Here is a 14,766-nt window from a genome sequence, read left to right on the forward strand (position 1 = left end):
GCACTATTTGTATAATGCATGATGTGAATGCAACATTTCCTACATACAGTTGCTCCCTATGTAGTGAGCTGACAGAAAGGCAGCTAACAGTTTTGGAACAGAGCCATTGTGATTTAGTACATGTAGGAGCTTGCTGAAGACAGCAGAACAAGCAAAAGCTCAACTTCAAAATGACTTTATGGCTGAGTGAATCGTTGTCCCATCCACTGTCTGACACTTATCTCTTGAGACCTGTGACCAAACAGCAGCGGTAGAGTCACCAGCTACTGAGAATCAGTCAGGCAAGAATCCCGGGACAAAAAGAAATGTCTGAGCGGCAAAAAGAAATGTCTGCTATGCCTTGGCATTAATCTGACATTTTCTTTACTGTGACAATTTAATGTGTCCTTCCTTGCTGAATTTGATGTTTTATTCCAAGAAGACACCTGGGCCCAGTTTTTCAAAAGTAATCCAGTGGGATTTCGGATCACGGATTGGATCAAATCTTGGAAATGGGTTTTTTAAAAGCAAAAGAGGGATTCCGAACTAAGATCAGAGCATGTAATCTGATCTTACATTTGATCTGGATCAAACCTGCCCTTTGGATTTTTCAAAACTTTGAACTCGGTTTGGGATCTATTAGATCCAAAAAATAAAAAAACAGGATTTTCCTGATCCCATCAGAAGGGTGGATTCAGTTGTGATTTTTCTAACCAAATTAAATCAGAGAGTTTTTTTTTTTTTAAGTGAATGATCACAAAATCAATGACGATATATACATTTCTTCATATTTAAAGCATATTTGAAGCATGTCACATCTAATGAGATATGGTAAACAAACAAACAAACAAAAATCTCAAAGCTATGAGCTGTCAAATAAATGTCACTTGCTCACAGCTCTATAATTCCACAGTATACTAATGGCAATGACAACAACAAATATACTCAGTCATTCAGTAGCCTAGTTAAAAGTAATTTCTCACAATTGACCTATGGCTAAGCCACGCCCCCTCCACTCACTCGGACAAACAGTCGACACTCGGTAACAGGCGCTATAGCGGTAGCTGTCACAGTAGGAGACATTTCACAGGAGGCAATTGATGATTTTTGGAGACAGAAAGATTATATATCATCTCGAAGTCAGCAAAAGGGCCTTAACTATGCATTGGAGGGTTATATTAATAATTTCATTGTTGAGAAGGTCGATGAAAAGCTAAGGTCTTTTATTGTTGAGAAGGTCGATGAAAGTGCGTCCTATTCGCTTTGGAAATGTTCAAGCGTCGAACTAGACACGATACGTGCGAATTTGACGCTCTATTCGCGTTTGGTGTGAACGCAGCATATGAACAGGCTACTATGTCAAGATTGTAATGCTGGAATGAGTGTGTGTATGTGTCAGAGAGAGAGAGGCACGGGCGCGATCAAACAGTGGAAACATAAAAACATACTCCATCATTTTGTTCATACAGGACATCATTACAACTGCAAAGTGTTTAGCCTACTTATATTTGTGTAAAACACAACATTGTGTCTGGCTATTTACAGATACGCTAATGAAGCTAAGTGACATGATGTACAACGCAGCTAGAAGCTAGGCTAACTTTATGTTAGAGATGTTAAAGATGACGTTCAAATACATTGTTGACTTACCTTAGAACAGATGTAGACATCCTTGTTTAATTGCGTTTAGTTGGTGTTGTGGTCTACCGCATAACTTAATCCAGAGCAGACACTTATCTCGGTTGAAATGTGGCTTGGGAAAGGGTAAAAAATACACACCGTCGCCCAGCCTCTCAGAATACCTAGTGTCGGAGTTACATGTACCCCATGTACACCGTTTGACCATTTTAAACTTAAAATGACAAGAAAAAACGAATGAAAACTGACTAACTGCAATGCATTTCAATGGACGTGGAAGCAGAGAATGTCCGAGTGTATGGGTTAGCTATGTGCACTGTGATCGGCTCATCGCGTTCGGGGGCGTGGCTTAGCCATAGGTCAATTGCATCTCTAATTGCATGTCCAGTGTGTCCTTCATTAGGTAAGAACATTGGCGGCTGTTCTGGTTCTACATCAGGCTCAAAAATTGTCATCAAGAGGGACATGACACCTGGTGGTGATGTTATACAAAACAATACAGGCAAGGATTATGTTGCATGCCACCTTGGGTTGTACTCGTGAGTAGTTAAGACACGCAAACCGTCTCTTCAGGACTCCATTTAAGCGTTCAATGGCACATCTTGTTTTGCAATGCGAGGAGTTGAAGTGTACCTGCTCAGGTGTGTTTGCAGCTGGAAAAGTGGTCATTAGCCAAGGTAGGAGTGGATGTGCGCTGTCTCCCAATACTATGCCATTTAGTCGGTGGGATTGAAGCTCTCTGTATAAAGCACTCTCTCTTAGAATATGTGCATCATGAACAGACCCAGGCCATTTCACAACACAGTTGGTTATTATGAGGTCGGCATTGCCCACAAGTTGGATGTTGATGCTGTGCCTCCCCTTTCGATTGACATACTCCCACTTCCTTTCACAAGGTGCTAGGATATACACATGAGTACAATCAATAGCACCAATACTAGAGCTAGGCATGTTTCCCATTTGAAAAAAAACGTGTGCTTAGTCTGAGCTGTCTGGTCATCCTTAGGAAAGGAAACAAATTGATTGATCAGACTGCCCAGTGCTACTGACATAGCCTTCACCACATTACTCACGGTTGCTTTTCTCACTCCCATATTGTCACCAATTACTTGGTAGAAAGTCCCACATGCGAAAAAGCACAGAGCGATTAAGCACTGTTCCTCCACGGATAAAGCATGACTTCTTTGGGTTTGGTGTTGGAGTGTTGGCCTGACAAGATCTGCAAAGTACTTAATGTCATCTCTCCCAAAGCGAAAACGTTCACACAGTTCTTCTGATGTGTATTGCTCGAGTGGTCGAGTGGCACGCTCAGCATGCGCTTTAACGGTACCTTCTCCTATGGTAACGATGAACAATACCCGCCATGTGGCTGCCTCTGTAGGCTAAGAGAAATGGGTGCAAAGACATGATGTGTTTAAATGATGTCACCCATTAACCAGCAATGAGCTGATTGGTGTAAGCCTAATTGAGCACAAGCCAAAGCAATCATGCTCAAGGCTTTTAAGATCAGTGTTGGCTACACCAAAGAGTTGGAACCATGGACTCAAAAGGGCCTAATTTCAGTGGCCAAGTGGCAGAAACTTGTGCACTGCTGGAGGGTGTTCGGGCCAATTTTGCCTCGATAGTAGGAGGTTTCAGCTCTGCAAAGGGTGAAGTGACCAAAAAAGAAAAACACAACATTTGGGAGGACATAACCTCAATGTCAATGCCATGGGGTCTGGCCAAAAGAGGACCATAAAACAAGTTTTGTTGCGATTGAAGAACCTTAGGACCAAGGCAACGAAAGACCTTACTGAAGCCAAGAACACCCAAACAGGTAATATAAGAGGGGTGATTTCACTGATATGGTCCTTGATATCATAGGAGGAGAAAAACCAGAGGCCCTGCATGGCATTGAAGGCATAGAAGCAGATGGAGAGGCCACAATTACAAAGTGGTAAGCCATGGCCACAAAGACTAGGACTTCAGAAGAATGCGAGCAAAATTCTCCTGCAGAGGATATGTTTGTCCTGGACTTGACTACAGTGATTGAGGAGGAAGACAGATCCCCAGTGGATGTAATGAAGACAGTCCAAGACGTTCCTACAAGAAAACGCAAACGTTCCTCAGCTACAAACCAGGATGGTGATAGCTATGAGTTGCTTCTGAAACGGGAAACCAAAAGAGCAGAAGTATAAATTGAACTGGGTAAAGAACAAATCTTGCTTACCCAACTGCAGCAGAAAAACGTGCAGATGGAGATACATCTTCTGAAGGCAGAGATGGAAAGAGCTGGTATCTGTCCTGTAAATGATTTTTGTACTATTGGATAGTATTGTTTTTGTTTTGTTATTTAACATTATAACAAAATAAGGAATGTAAAATGTTTCTGTTTCTTAAAATTAAAACAAACAATGGCTATTTGTGGCCACCGGTATTTTGGCTACACTGTTGGTTCCATTTAAGGCTCTGGTAAACAGGATTTGGTAATCCTAAAATTTGGTATTTGGATCACAGTGATCCAATCAAATGTTCCTTTAAAAAACTGGCATAAAAGTAAGATGGATCAGGTGATCCTGGATAGCAAAACATGGGATTTCCAAATCCAGATCAATTTGATCCAGATTATTATTTATTTTTTAAACTGGGCCTTGGACACCACTCATATGCAGTGTTATGAGGTCATGTGACAACAAATAGCATACATTTGTCTGTATTCTGCAACGTTTACCATTGGATAATGTGTATTCTGTAAAAAAAAAAAAAAAAAAACTAGTCCAGATATAAACAGATAAAAGTAGATCACAGTAGTGTTGTCAAAAATATCGATATTTCGATAAATATCGATACTGAAATATCTGAACGATACCAATACTAATGTCCCGAAGTATCGATACTCCCATACTAGCCGAGCTGTCACTTTAACTTCTCTCCAAAGGCGCATTGACAAACATCACACGTGACCGGACTCGTCTCATTCGCTCTGTTTAAATAGCAAAAGTGAAGTGAATGGAAAGATAGCGAGTGCGGCGCCCTCGCGACCACCTTTGGTTGATAAAGAACACCGCGAGCGGGCATGTCGGAGAATAGCGCGGACACCCGTTAAAAACGCACCGTGAGCGGGTATGTCGGAGAATAGCGCGGACACGCGCTACACACCGTGCGCGGGTATGTCGGAGAATAGCGCGGACACGCGCTTCACACTGAGCGGGCTGCGGGCACCCAAAATATTGTTTGGCTATCAATATCCCTCACATCACTCATTTTTTTTAAATTCTGAAAACAGACTTAATTAAACGAACAAGCTCCAGGGGGGCCATTTAGCAGCATGTAACTGTATGCTACTCACCATCAATGGGTCACCTCTTTCTGAATTCCCCTATAACTAACTGTAACTCCCCTGTAACTTCTCATTTTAACTTTTCTGAAACATTAACCAAGATGGCCTAGTATTGTTAAGTGTGTTGTTTCGTTTTTCCACTGTAATTCTTAATGTTAACATAAGCCTAATCTGAATGTGGAATCTTAGAAGTAAATATTTTAACTGTGGTCAAATGTAAATTAACTTGTGCCTATTTAACTTTATTCAAAAAAATATTATATAATTCTGCAATTTGCCTTCATTAGCGATTACTGAGCTAGACAATGACATCACTGAATTCAATAATGAAATGCCTTTAACTGAAAATTGAATGTTTAATCTTATTATTATACATTACTGACACTCTATCCTCCAATTTGATACTGTTAAGTGCTTTGACAATCTTTATTGTTAAAAGCACTATATAAATAAAGGTAACTTGACTTCATGTCGATCCAATGAGCATTATTTTTGCGTGTGATGCACGCACGTTTGTGTTTAAATCTATGCATCAAATAATAATGTTAATGTATTAACCAGCATTTATGACCGATAAACAATGCATTTGTTACAGTATATTTTAATCTTTGATAACAGTAGGTAATAAAAATACAACAGCTCATATAGCTCTGGTCCAAAGAAAAAATATTAACAGATAGAACTCAGGACATTTTTGTAAAATATACCTCATTGTCATGTTCTAGACTTGTTATATTCAGTTTTAAATAAAAAAAATACCCCCTTAATATTGTGGCAGTTTTTCTCTGTGGTATCTAAAATGGTATCGAATATCGATATTTTTTAAGGTATCGTATCGAAGTTAGAAATTCTAGTATCGTGACAACACTAGATCACAGTATATAGCTAGTAGGCCTATTCCATTCACAATATAACATCTCTCTTAATTCAAACACACTGAAAAAGAAAAAGAGATTCAGTGCTGACATTTCACCTTAAAACATTCCATTAAATAAACCCTTAAATAAGACAGAGGCTAACGTCATACTACTATACACTTACTATTTCTACAGTATAAAGTATGCATGTATACTGTGTACAGTATATAACAAAACAGACTGGCTGTGTCCAAAATGGGGCACTATTTGAGGGGACCGTCATTTGGTGTCCAAAACCATAGTGGCCGTTATTGAGTGCACTTATTTATTCCCACAATGCATTGCAATAACGAGTGTACAACCAATGTACGCTCAATGACTAGAGAATACCCATAATGCACTGCGACGGTCGCACTGAAAGAATTCCCGTGTCTGACCATCCATCTATCCATCACTGGTCCAATGTGGCTACTGGCTACAGCATAATATCATACAGGTATAAATTCCTTTTTAATTGATTAATAAATTGTTTAATTAAGGTTTCCATGAAAGAGTTCAAGATAAATCATTAGGCCTACTACTGGAGCTGCCAGTTTGCTAAGTTTCAAATGATTATTAAATAGCAAGCAAAAACTATGCAAAAGCGGCGGCCCTTCCAGCGAACTCAGTGTCAGAATTCACTCGCTCGTTTTCATTCACTCCTTCAAGTGAACTATTTTAGTGGACTAATGTAGGGAATAGTGAATGATGGTATAGGGGGCGATTTCAAACACAGCCTATGTCCATTACTGTATCCCACAATGCAAAGCACTTGACCTTATATATTATTTCCAGAGTGAAACAAAATTCAACAAGTCCTCAGTCATTATTTCAACAAGCCACTTGTCTTAGAGAGTTAAAGTTTACACAAAAATAAGAGTTATTTTTTCCTTTGCTCACCTTTATGTCATCGTCTGTGGAACGCAAAAGGAAAAGTTTTAAAGACTGCAGGTTGCTCATTTCTATGCAATTACAATGAACCAGGAGTGCTCCATGGAAAAAGTTACCAAGTTTGGAACAACATGAGGATGAGTAAATTATTATTTACTTCTGCACAACATTTTTAAAAAAGCCTTTTTATTTACAAATTACACTGGATTCCACTGCATTTCTGGATGCTACTAAATGCCACATATTAGGTATCTATAAAGTATAAAGTGTGTGTGTATATATATATATATATATATATACACTGTGCAGTACTTAATAACCAGTAATTCACTCCGAACAGAGACATTTGGAATACTGTGGCAAAAAGCGAAATGGGATTGGAGATTGGCATCGTATTCCACTTCAGGGCAACATGATCTTTAGATAGAGAACTCAAGGGTGGTTAAAGATAAAACAATGTCCCTATTCTATTTCTGACCTGTCAAAAACACCATAAAAAAAATAAAAACTCTAATACAAGTTTAATTAATTTCATATACATGTTTAACCAGGACACATGTATGTTCATCACAATCAGAATTATTTCCACCAGACACAGCACAAACTCAACAAAAAGGCTTCTCCTCTAAAGAACCAGGAAGCTGATCTGTGATTCAGCACTCCACGTCTGGTGTGTCGGGAAGATTCGCAGAACACCAAAGCATCCTATCAGCATCTCTCCTGATAACAGAGGGCTTGAGCAGACTAAAAATAGAGGCTAACTTTAGGATCTCAGATGCTCTTTCAGGCCAAAAACAAAAACAGACCGCCAGCTCATTTTTATTGTTGCGAAGAAAATTGAATTGTTTTCAACAGCAATTAATTACACTACATGAAATGTTCAGGCTCTGCTCTAGACTAGAGACTGCTTTTCTCTTCCTTTAAACTCAAATCCTCAATAATGCAAAAGAAATCGAGACTGACAGCCCTAGTGGACAGTGGACACTGTGTGGTTAGAGCTGCTCTGTTCAAGAACCATCAAACTGATCTGCTTCAAAATCATCATTTAAAATACTAGTCAGATAACACTGCTGAAGAAGAAGAAGAAGAAGAAGAAGAAGATCTTAAACCAGCCTAAAATGGTTTGCTGGTTAAGCAGGTGACCAGCTGGAAAGTGCACAAAAACACCTCTGAACCAGCCAAAAGACCAGCTTGGGAGACCATCAGCCTGTTTCGGCTGGTTTAAAACCTTTTTTTTTTTTAGCAAAGAATAGGCCTAAACGAAGCAACCTAACATATAAACTGCCAAATGGGAGACATTTGTCCAAAACAAGGACAGAACCACTAATAACTTTGGTTTTGCTGAATTATGGAGGTAAATATCCTAGACATAGAGCCACAAAACACATGTGCATTTTCTTGAATGGTTCTATGAGACATGCCAATTTTATCAGTAGCCCAATGTTATACTAGAATATAACATAATACAGTACAGCCTATTATACAGTATAGCCCTTTATTATAAAAGGAAATTTGTAACTAACAAAAAAATATCTGAGCATCCTTACATAATAGGAAACAGCACATGTACATGCAACACTGCTGCTGCGGAGGATATTTTCACCTGATTCACCATCTTCTGGGATGATGCTAAAGAACACAACGAGCATGGATTCGTTATTCTCGTTTAGATATATAAAAAAACGAAAAGGCAAACAATCATTCGAATCCGTGCTATGTTATGCCAACGCTTCAAAGGCTATGTGGCAGATCTGTCTTACATGGGGAGTAAAAATAGAAGCACAGAATGCGCGATGTTCATGTCAAATGAAGGTTATTCTCCTTGCAACCAGCACATTTCCCCCAGTTTCCCAGTGACAAACACACACATAAACATATATTACGGTATATTTAGCGTAAAATATTTAAAACGCATATTACTGCCGTTCTCTTACCGTAAAAGCCTTTTTAAGCGTCACTTACGCCAATACTGCGCCTTTTCCAACACCTGCAGACAATTTGACGTCACTTGAAAGACGTGTGACGCCAAGAGGGGCGGGGTCAGAGCTTTTGATTGACGGACCCGAGAGCTAATAATAACAATGCAATCCCACCCACAGGACGTAAAATATTCAAGACTCTTTAAAACCAGCATCATTCATTATTTAGGAACTTGGCTTTGGCCTTTCCATAATTAATCAATTAAAATGGTCGTAGAAAACGAGCAGCTGACACAGGGATTTGTTTACATTAGCGGTGCAGGTCAGTGTCATTTTCATCACACTAATATGTAACCAATGTTTGACTCTCATGTTGTAGTAACTGTGGTAACTATTCTATTTTGACCATAACAATGGTTAGCATGGTGATTTTCAACGCAATAATTTCTTGACATTCTAATAATATTATTTCCTCCTGATAATATTATTATATTATATGTAGGGCCTATTATATTATAATAATAACATAATATAACTATAATAATATTATTATTATTCTATTATTGTGTTGTATTTATTACATCATTTAGAGTTATTTTAGCGCCATCCAGTGTTCAAATCCATGTTTACTCAAATTATGAGAAGTCTTTATGGAGCATATGGACCCCATAAAATTAAAATGAATGTTGTGGCATGTCAGTTCGCTTTGAGGTCCTCTATATGCGAGTGTAATGCTGAAGTTTAAATGAAGTATAGCCTACATATATGCGTTTTATTAATATTTTAAAATGTAAAATTGTACCTGCAATCTTCATTTTACACAAAAACAGAGCAAAAATATTAGTGAATCATCTTGCATTCAAGGGCTCATGCAATATTGTGGCCAATCAAATGCTTTCTAGAATGAGAATCTGTCTTTCTAATACTGCTTACCACCTATAAAAGTACCAGGAGAGACCTATAATAGCATTCCTGTTCATCTCAATGGCTCTGAAATACACTGCCGGCACAATGGCATTATATCATATTATATAATATAATATTAGATTAGATTAGATTAGATTAGATTATGTAGTCGATTATATATATAGTCGAAGCTAACCAGTCGAACTGTGCCTGTTCTGGACTTTTCATGTTCTTGGCAGCTATTTTATTTATACATTTTTGCTTAAAACACAGAAACACACAACAGAATAGGTGTTGTATTTTTTGTTGTTGTTTTTATTGGCAATTCAGAACAATCTTAATTAAAAATTAAGTATTTTTTGGCTCTGACAGTGGAGAACACAAACACACTCTGTGATCACCTTTATCTGAAACGTGATCTCAACCTGTAAACAAACTGAACAAATATATATATATATATATTTTTTTTGACAACATCAGTAATACTAACAAACAGACACATATAAACATAGCACATTATTACAGAGAAGAGGACACATTTGAGTTAATATCATACAACAAAATTCATTTTAGACACTAAATGTTTCACAGTCGCTGTTGTAATGGCACTGAAGCTAAAGGGATGTGCTTTAAGGCTGTATGCTTGGATTTCTATACTGGCGTTTCTGATCTCTGAGAATGAGTGTGTCCAAGGCTTCTGGGTGGCACTTTTAGCATTTAGTATCAATCTGGCAACAGCTTCTCTCCCAGCACTGCTGACTATTTGTTTTTTTAATTAAACAAAATCATTATGCATCACGGTTTCATATTCTTAGCAAACTAAAGGTGAAATGTGTAATTCCTGGGCTACTATAAAAAAAAAAAACAACAACAAAAAAAAAACATATTTTACAACAGGTTTCCCAAGCAGACCCCCATCTCTGATTGGTCAGAAGAAGAGAGAGTTATACCCCAATAAATAAAATATGTAATAAGATATTATCTGGAAAATGTTCAAATATAATCTATAGATTAAAGTTATAGATAAAATCGTTTTGCTACTCAAACTTGTAATTTCTGAGCAGTATTTAGAATGAAGCAGTAATGTTAAATTTGGTACATGTTAATGTATTAAAATGTTTTTATTTACTGATTTCTCACAATTTGACGCAATTTTCTCTGATCCTAGTTTGGTTTTCCCTTTTCAGGGATATCAACATGCAAATGACTTACTTTTAGTAGCCTTTACTGGAAAACTAGGAAACTATATATATATATATATATATATATATATATATATATATATATATATATATATATATATATATATATATTTAAATTGCACACTTCACCTTCAAAATCCCTCTGTAATTTCATAGCATGTTTCTGATTGTATATAACCAGATATTTATGGAATATTTTGAGGCAAAAAGCTCTGAAAATGATGGCAATATCAGAGCAGGATCTTAAGGATCATTTTGTCAAAGCCCTTTATATGAGGTGGACATGCGTTTGGCTAAGAGTAACGGTTGTCTGCGCTGGTCTGGGATCAGAACTTACTGTTTAAATCCACCTGCAACCATGAAACCGCAAAAGATATCAGATCCACTTCAGCTTTCACTTCAGCCAGAGGCGATCTTCAATTTGACAATGTCTAACATGGGCACACCAGAGTAAATCAATGTAAAACACTGATTCACCCGTGATGGTCAAGTTTAGGTGAGTTTAGATTTGCGAACATAAGAAGATCTGTCACCATTCGAATTCATTCATAAATCAGATAAAACATCAACCCTGTTTCTATTTATATAATCATTATGTATACATAGTGCTAATGTTTAAGAGGTATAAAGGTATTTCAGTACAAAGACACATGTAAAGGGATTCTCCATATGGTGGTCTTGAGTCCATAAATTTGACTTTTAGATTAAATGTTTCTTTTTTTCTTTTCTTATTTGTTCAAAACAAGATTATAAACAGATTGTTTAGTGACTGCACTTTGGAGTCTTGCTACATTTCAATGAAATCAATATTATCCTGAGGTTGTTAGCAATCTTCACAATCTTATCGCTGACCTGTTAAGGCAAGACACTACAAGCCAAACTTCCTTCCATTCGCCTGATTAATACAGCTTTTTTTTTTTTCTGGCTACTGACAATATTCTTTGGAATGATAAAAAGATATCAAAAACTCCCTCTGTAAAAACCTTTATCTCTTTAATATGTCAACAAAATAAAATATGCTGAGCCAATGTACAGATTTCTGTTCTGAAAATGTATGCAAATTAGTGCATATTGAATTAGATTATAATTTGTAATAAAAAAAAATGGGCTTATCTTTATTTAGTAACATTTTATCTTTGTGTCCTTGTTACACGTCACATGTAGTTACTATAGTAATTACTATAAATTGTGCATCATTACTTGCAACTAACCCTGATTCTAACAGCCCTGACCCTATAGTAAGTTCATGTAGTTCATTATTATTGCTCAGTACTTAAATGTATAATTACACTGTAACACGGACACTTTAAAATAAAGGGTTACACTTTACTTTGCAATAATAACTTACTATAGGGTTAGGATAAGGGTTTGGTTTAAGGTTAGTTGCTTGTAATTCTTATAGCAAGTACACGTAACATGCACGTAACAGACACTGTACAATAAAGTGTTCTGTACAGTGTTTAATCAACTGGGGAATTATAGTGATATATTAGTTCAAATGTTTACTCAATTCACCTGTGGTGTCTTGCCTTAAATATTTCTCGCAACTGTCCCGTTTCATTTCAGTGGCAAAAAACAAAACATTAATTTATCCGTTATTAAAAATGTTCAGGATATTAAATATACTACAGTCCAGTGAAAAAGTTCACATAATGAGTTAATCAGCTTTCCTCTGCAATTGGCATGGACAGTCACTCAAGGGAAGACTCATGTTTCTCCATACGACATGAGACCACAAAAAAACATTCATCTACAACTTCGGCCTCAGTCTTTTTGGAAATGTTTGTGTCTGGGACACAAATATAGCTTTAAAATACAGGTTATTTGGTCAGATAAACCTTGGGTCTAATGTCTTTTTAGTTTTTAGCGTATGGTTGTTCTACTCAACCCCAAACGAATAAGTGCAACTTAGAAACACAAATGAGCAGTGCTGCGGTTGGTACTGGGTCATCTTAAGTTTCCAACTGCAGGATGGAGGCGCTGGTCATTTCTTGGTCCAGTTCTCTTTCACCGCTGTCTAAAATGGGAGTGACTTGAAGGGGGGACATTTGTGGATGCCTGGTGTCCGTCATAGTCCCTGATCTTTCTGAATCCATGTGCTCCTCTTCAGCCTCGAACTCTCCATCCTCTTCCTCCAGAGTCAGCTCGAACTGGAACTTCTCCCCGGCTGAGCCCACCGTGGCCCGCGAGTCCTGGTCTTCGGGGGTGGGCGACGGGCTGCGCGGGATCATGCTCTGGTACCATTCTCGATTGTCCTCTAATGTATCTAGAATGTCCTGAGCATCTGGATGGACCAGATCAGCCCATGTCTCCCATAGAGGGTGGACAATGTAATCAATGAATCCCACCTTAAGAAACAATGATCAAACACGGTAATCATTAATATAGTATAGGACAGGGTTTTTCTAACTTGTTAATCCCCACATTTGATCATTTTTGCAAGGTACCCTCTTCCTAAAACACAAAGACAGCTATATCTTTTTTATGTATAAAAATTCATTTATACAATATGTGATAAAAATATTAAGTGTCATTTTATAAAGACTTTTTTTTTATAATTGGCTATTGTATTGTCAAACGTTTATTTACTCATATTTTCTACTATTTATTTATTAACAAACAGTTAAAAATATTGATATTAATAGAATAAAGAAATCATATTTATCTCGTGATTTCATGAATCAAATTTAGTGAATGTTAAAATCATTATACTAAACATAATTTATTAATATCTCAAGAGCACAAATTAACTTTGACAGCCCTAAAAATAAATATTGTAATAAAATAAAAATAAACTCTCTTTTTTTAGGGCTGTCAAAAGATTAATCGCGATTAATCGCATCCAAAATAAAAGTTTGTGTTTACATAATATATGTGTGTGTACTCTGTATAATTAAATTTGTATATATAAATACACACACATGCTTGTAAATATTTAAGAAAAATGTGTCATTTATATATAAAAAATATATTTATATATATAATATAAATTAGATAAATATATACAGTATATGTATGCAAATATTTCTTAAATATATACATGCATGTGTGTGTATTTATATATACAAAATAATTATACAGAGTACACACACATATATTATGTAAACACAAACTTTTATTTTGGATGCGATTAATCGCGATTAATCTTTTGACAGCCCTATTTTTTTTATGAACCCACTACTGTTTTGAAACCCCCTAAAATAGGAGACATAATCAGATTTTTACAGGATACCTGAGTTTTTTCCACAGAAGCCGTGTGTTTGTCACACATGGGGCTGATTTCTATGCCCTTGTCACGCTCGCGGTCACCCTGACTGAAGAGCTCCACCATGATGCGATCAGTCCACAGTCGGTAGAGCTCCAAGGGTTTTGTGGGGTTGCTGAGGTCAGCACAATGCACCATGTTCTGGAGCACCTTTAGAAGGAAAGAATTAAGGAGTTTTACATCTGATGAGCAACTAGCACTAAAAAGCCAGTAATAGCTAGGGGTGGCTCAGGATGGTTGACTAAAAAAAGACTTAAATAGTGTTGTTTAGTAAGTTGTTTACTCTCTTTGAATAATTAGTTTTTTGTGGCTGTGGTGCTTTAAATGGGCTGAATTTAGTGATGCTATCAGGGGCCCCAAATTATACAGGGTCTCACATCCCTATACTGGAATTGTACTGTGTATTTGGACCTGCAATACCTGTATTCGGTCTGAGTAGTTGTCCAGCAGTAAGACTCCTAGACTGGTCACTTTTTTAGTTTCCACCATTGTCTTCAGGTCAGCCAGGAAATTCATGTGTTTGGACATATCAGTGGCTAATACCTGAAAAGACAACAGGAAATTTGGTATTAGACCCATGAGTATTAAAAACAGTATTTGAAATGTGACATCTTAAAAAGGTTTGTCTTAACGTTTTATTAGGATTGGATTTTTTTTTTTTTAGTTTTTTATGTTATTCAGTTTAATCAACAGTCTGGATTAAATACATGTTGTAAAATAACAAACAGTCAGTAGTAGTAGTCTGATTCAC

General features: G+C 36.9%; 1 protein-coding gene and 1 pseudogene across 2 annotated transcripts in view; both read right to left on the reverse strand.

The window, feature by feature from the left end:
• Positions 1-1,865: 1,865 nt before the first annotated feature.
• Positions 1,866-2,982, reverse strand: LOC308686430 (putative nuclease HARBI1; annotated as a pseudogene). The gene has a single exon. The product of its transcript is annotated as a putative nuclease HARBI1 (transcript).
• An 8,009-nt stretch (positions 2,983-10,991) lies between these two features.
• Positions 10,992-14,766, reverse strand: part of LOC308686428 (3',5'-cyclic-AMP phosphodiesterase 4C-like) — a 29,583-nt gene continuing 25,808 nt past the window's right edge. Inside the window, exons 13-15 of the mRNA XM_081394858.1 lie at positions 14,436-14,558; positions 13,983-14,165; positions 10,992-13,098 (exon numbers count right to left, since the gene is read on the reverse strand). Coding sequence (XP_081250984.1) covers positions 12,703-13,098; positions 13,983-14,165; positions 14,436-14,558 — 702 coding nt within the window. The 3' untranslated portion in view covers positions 10,992-12,702. The remainder of the gene's footprint in view (positions 13,099-13,982; positions 14,166-14,435; positions 14,559-14,766) is intronic.

Source organism: Scardinius erythrophthalmus (assembly GCF_964197995.2).
Source record: "Scardinius erythrophthalmus genome assembly, contig: HAP1_SCAFFOLD_276, whole genome shotgun sequence".
NCBI lineage: Eukaryota > Metazoa > Chordata > Actinopteri > Cypriniformes > Leuciscidae > Scardinius > Scardinius erythrophthalmus.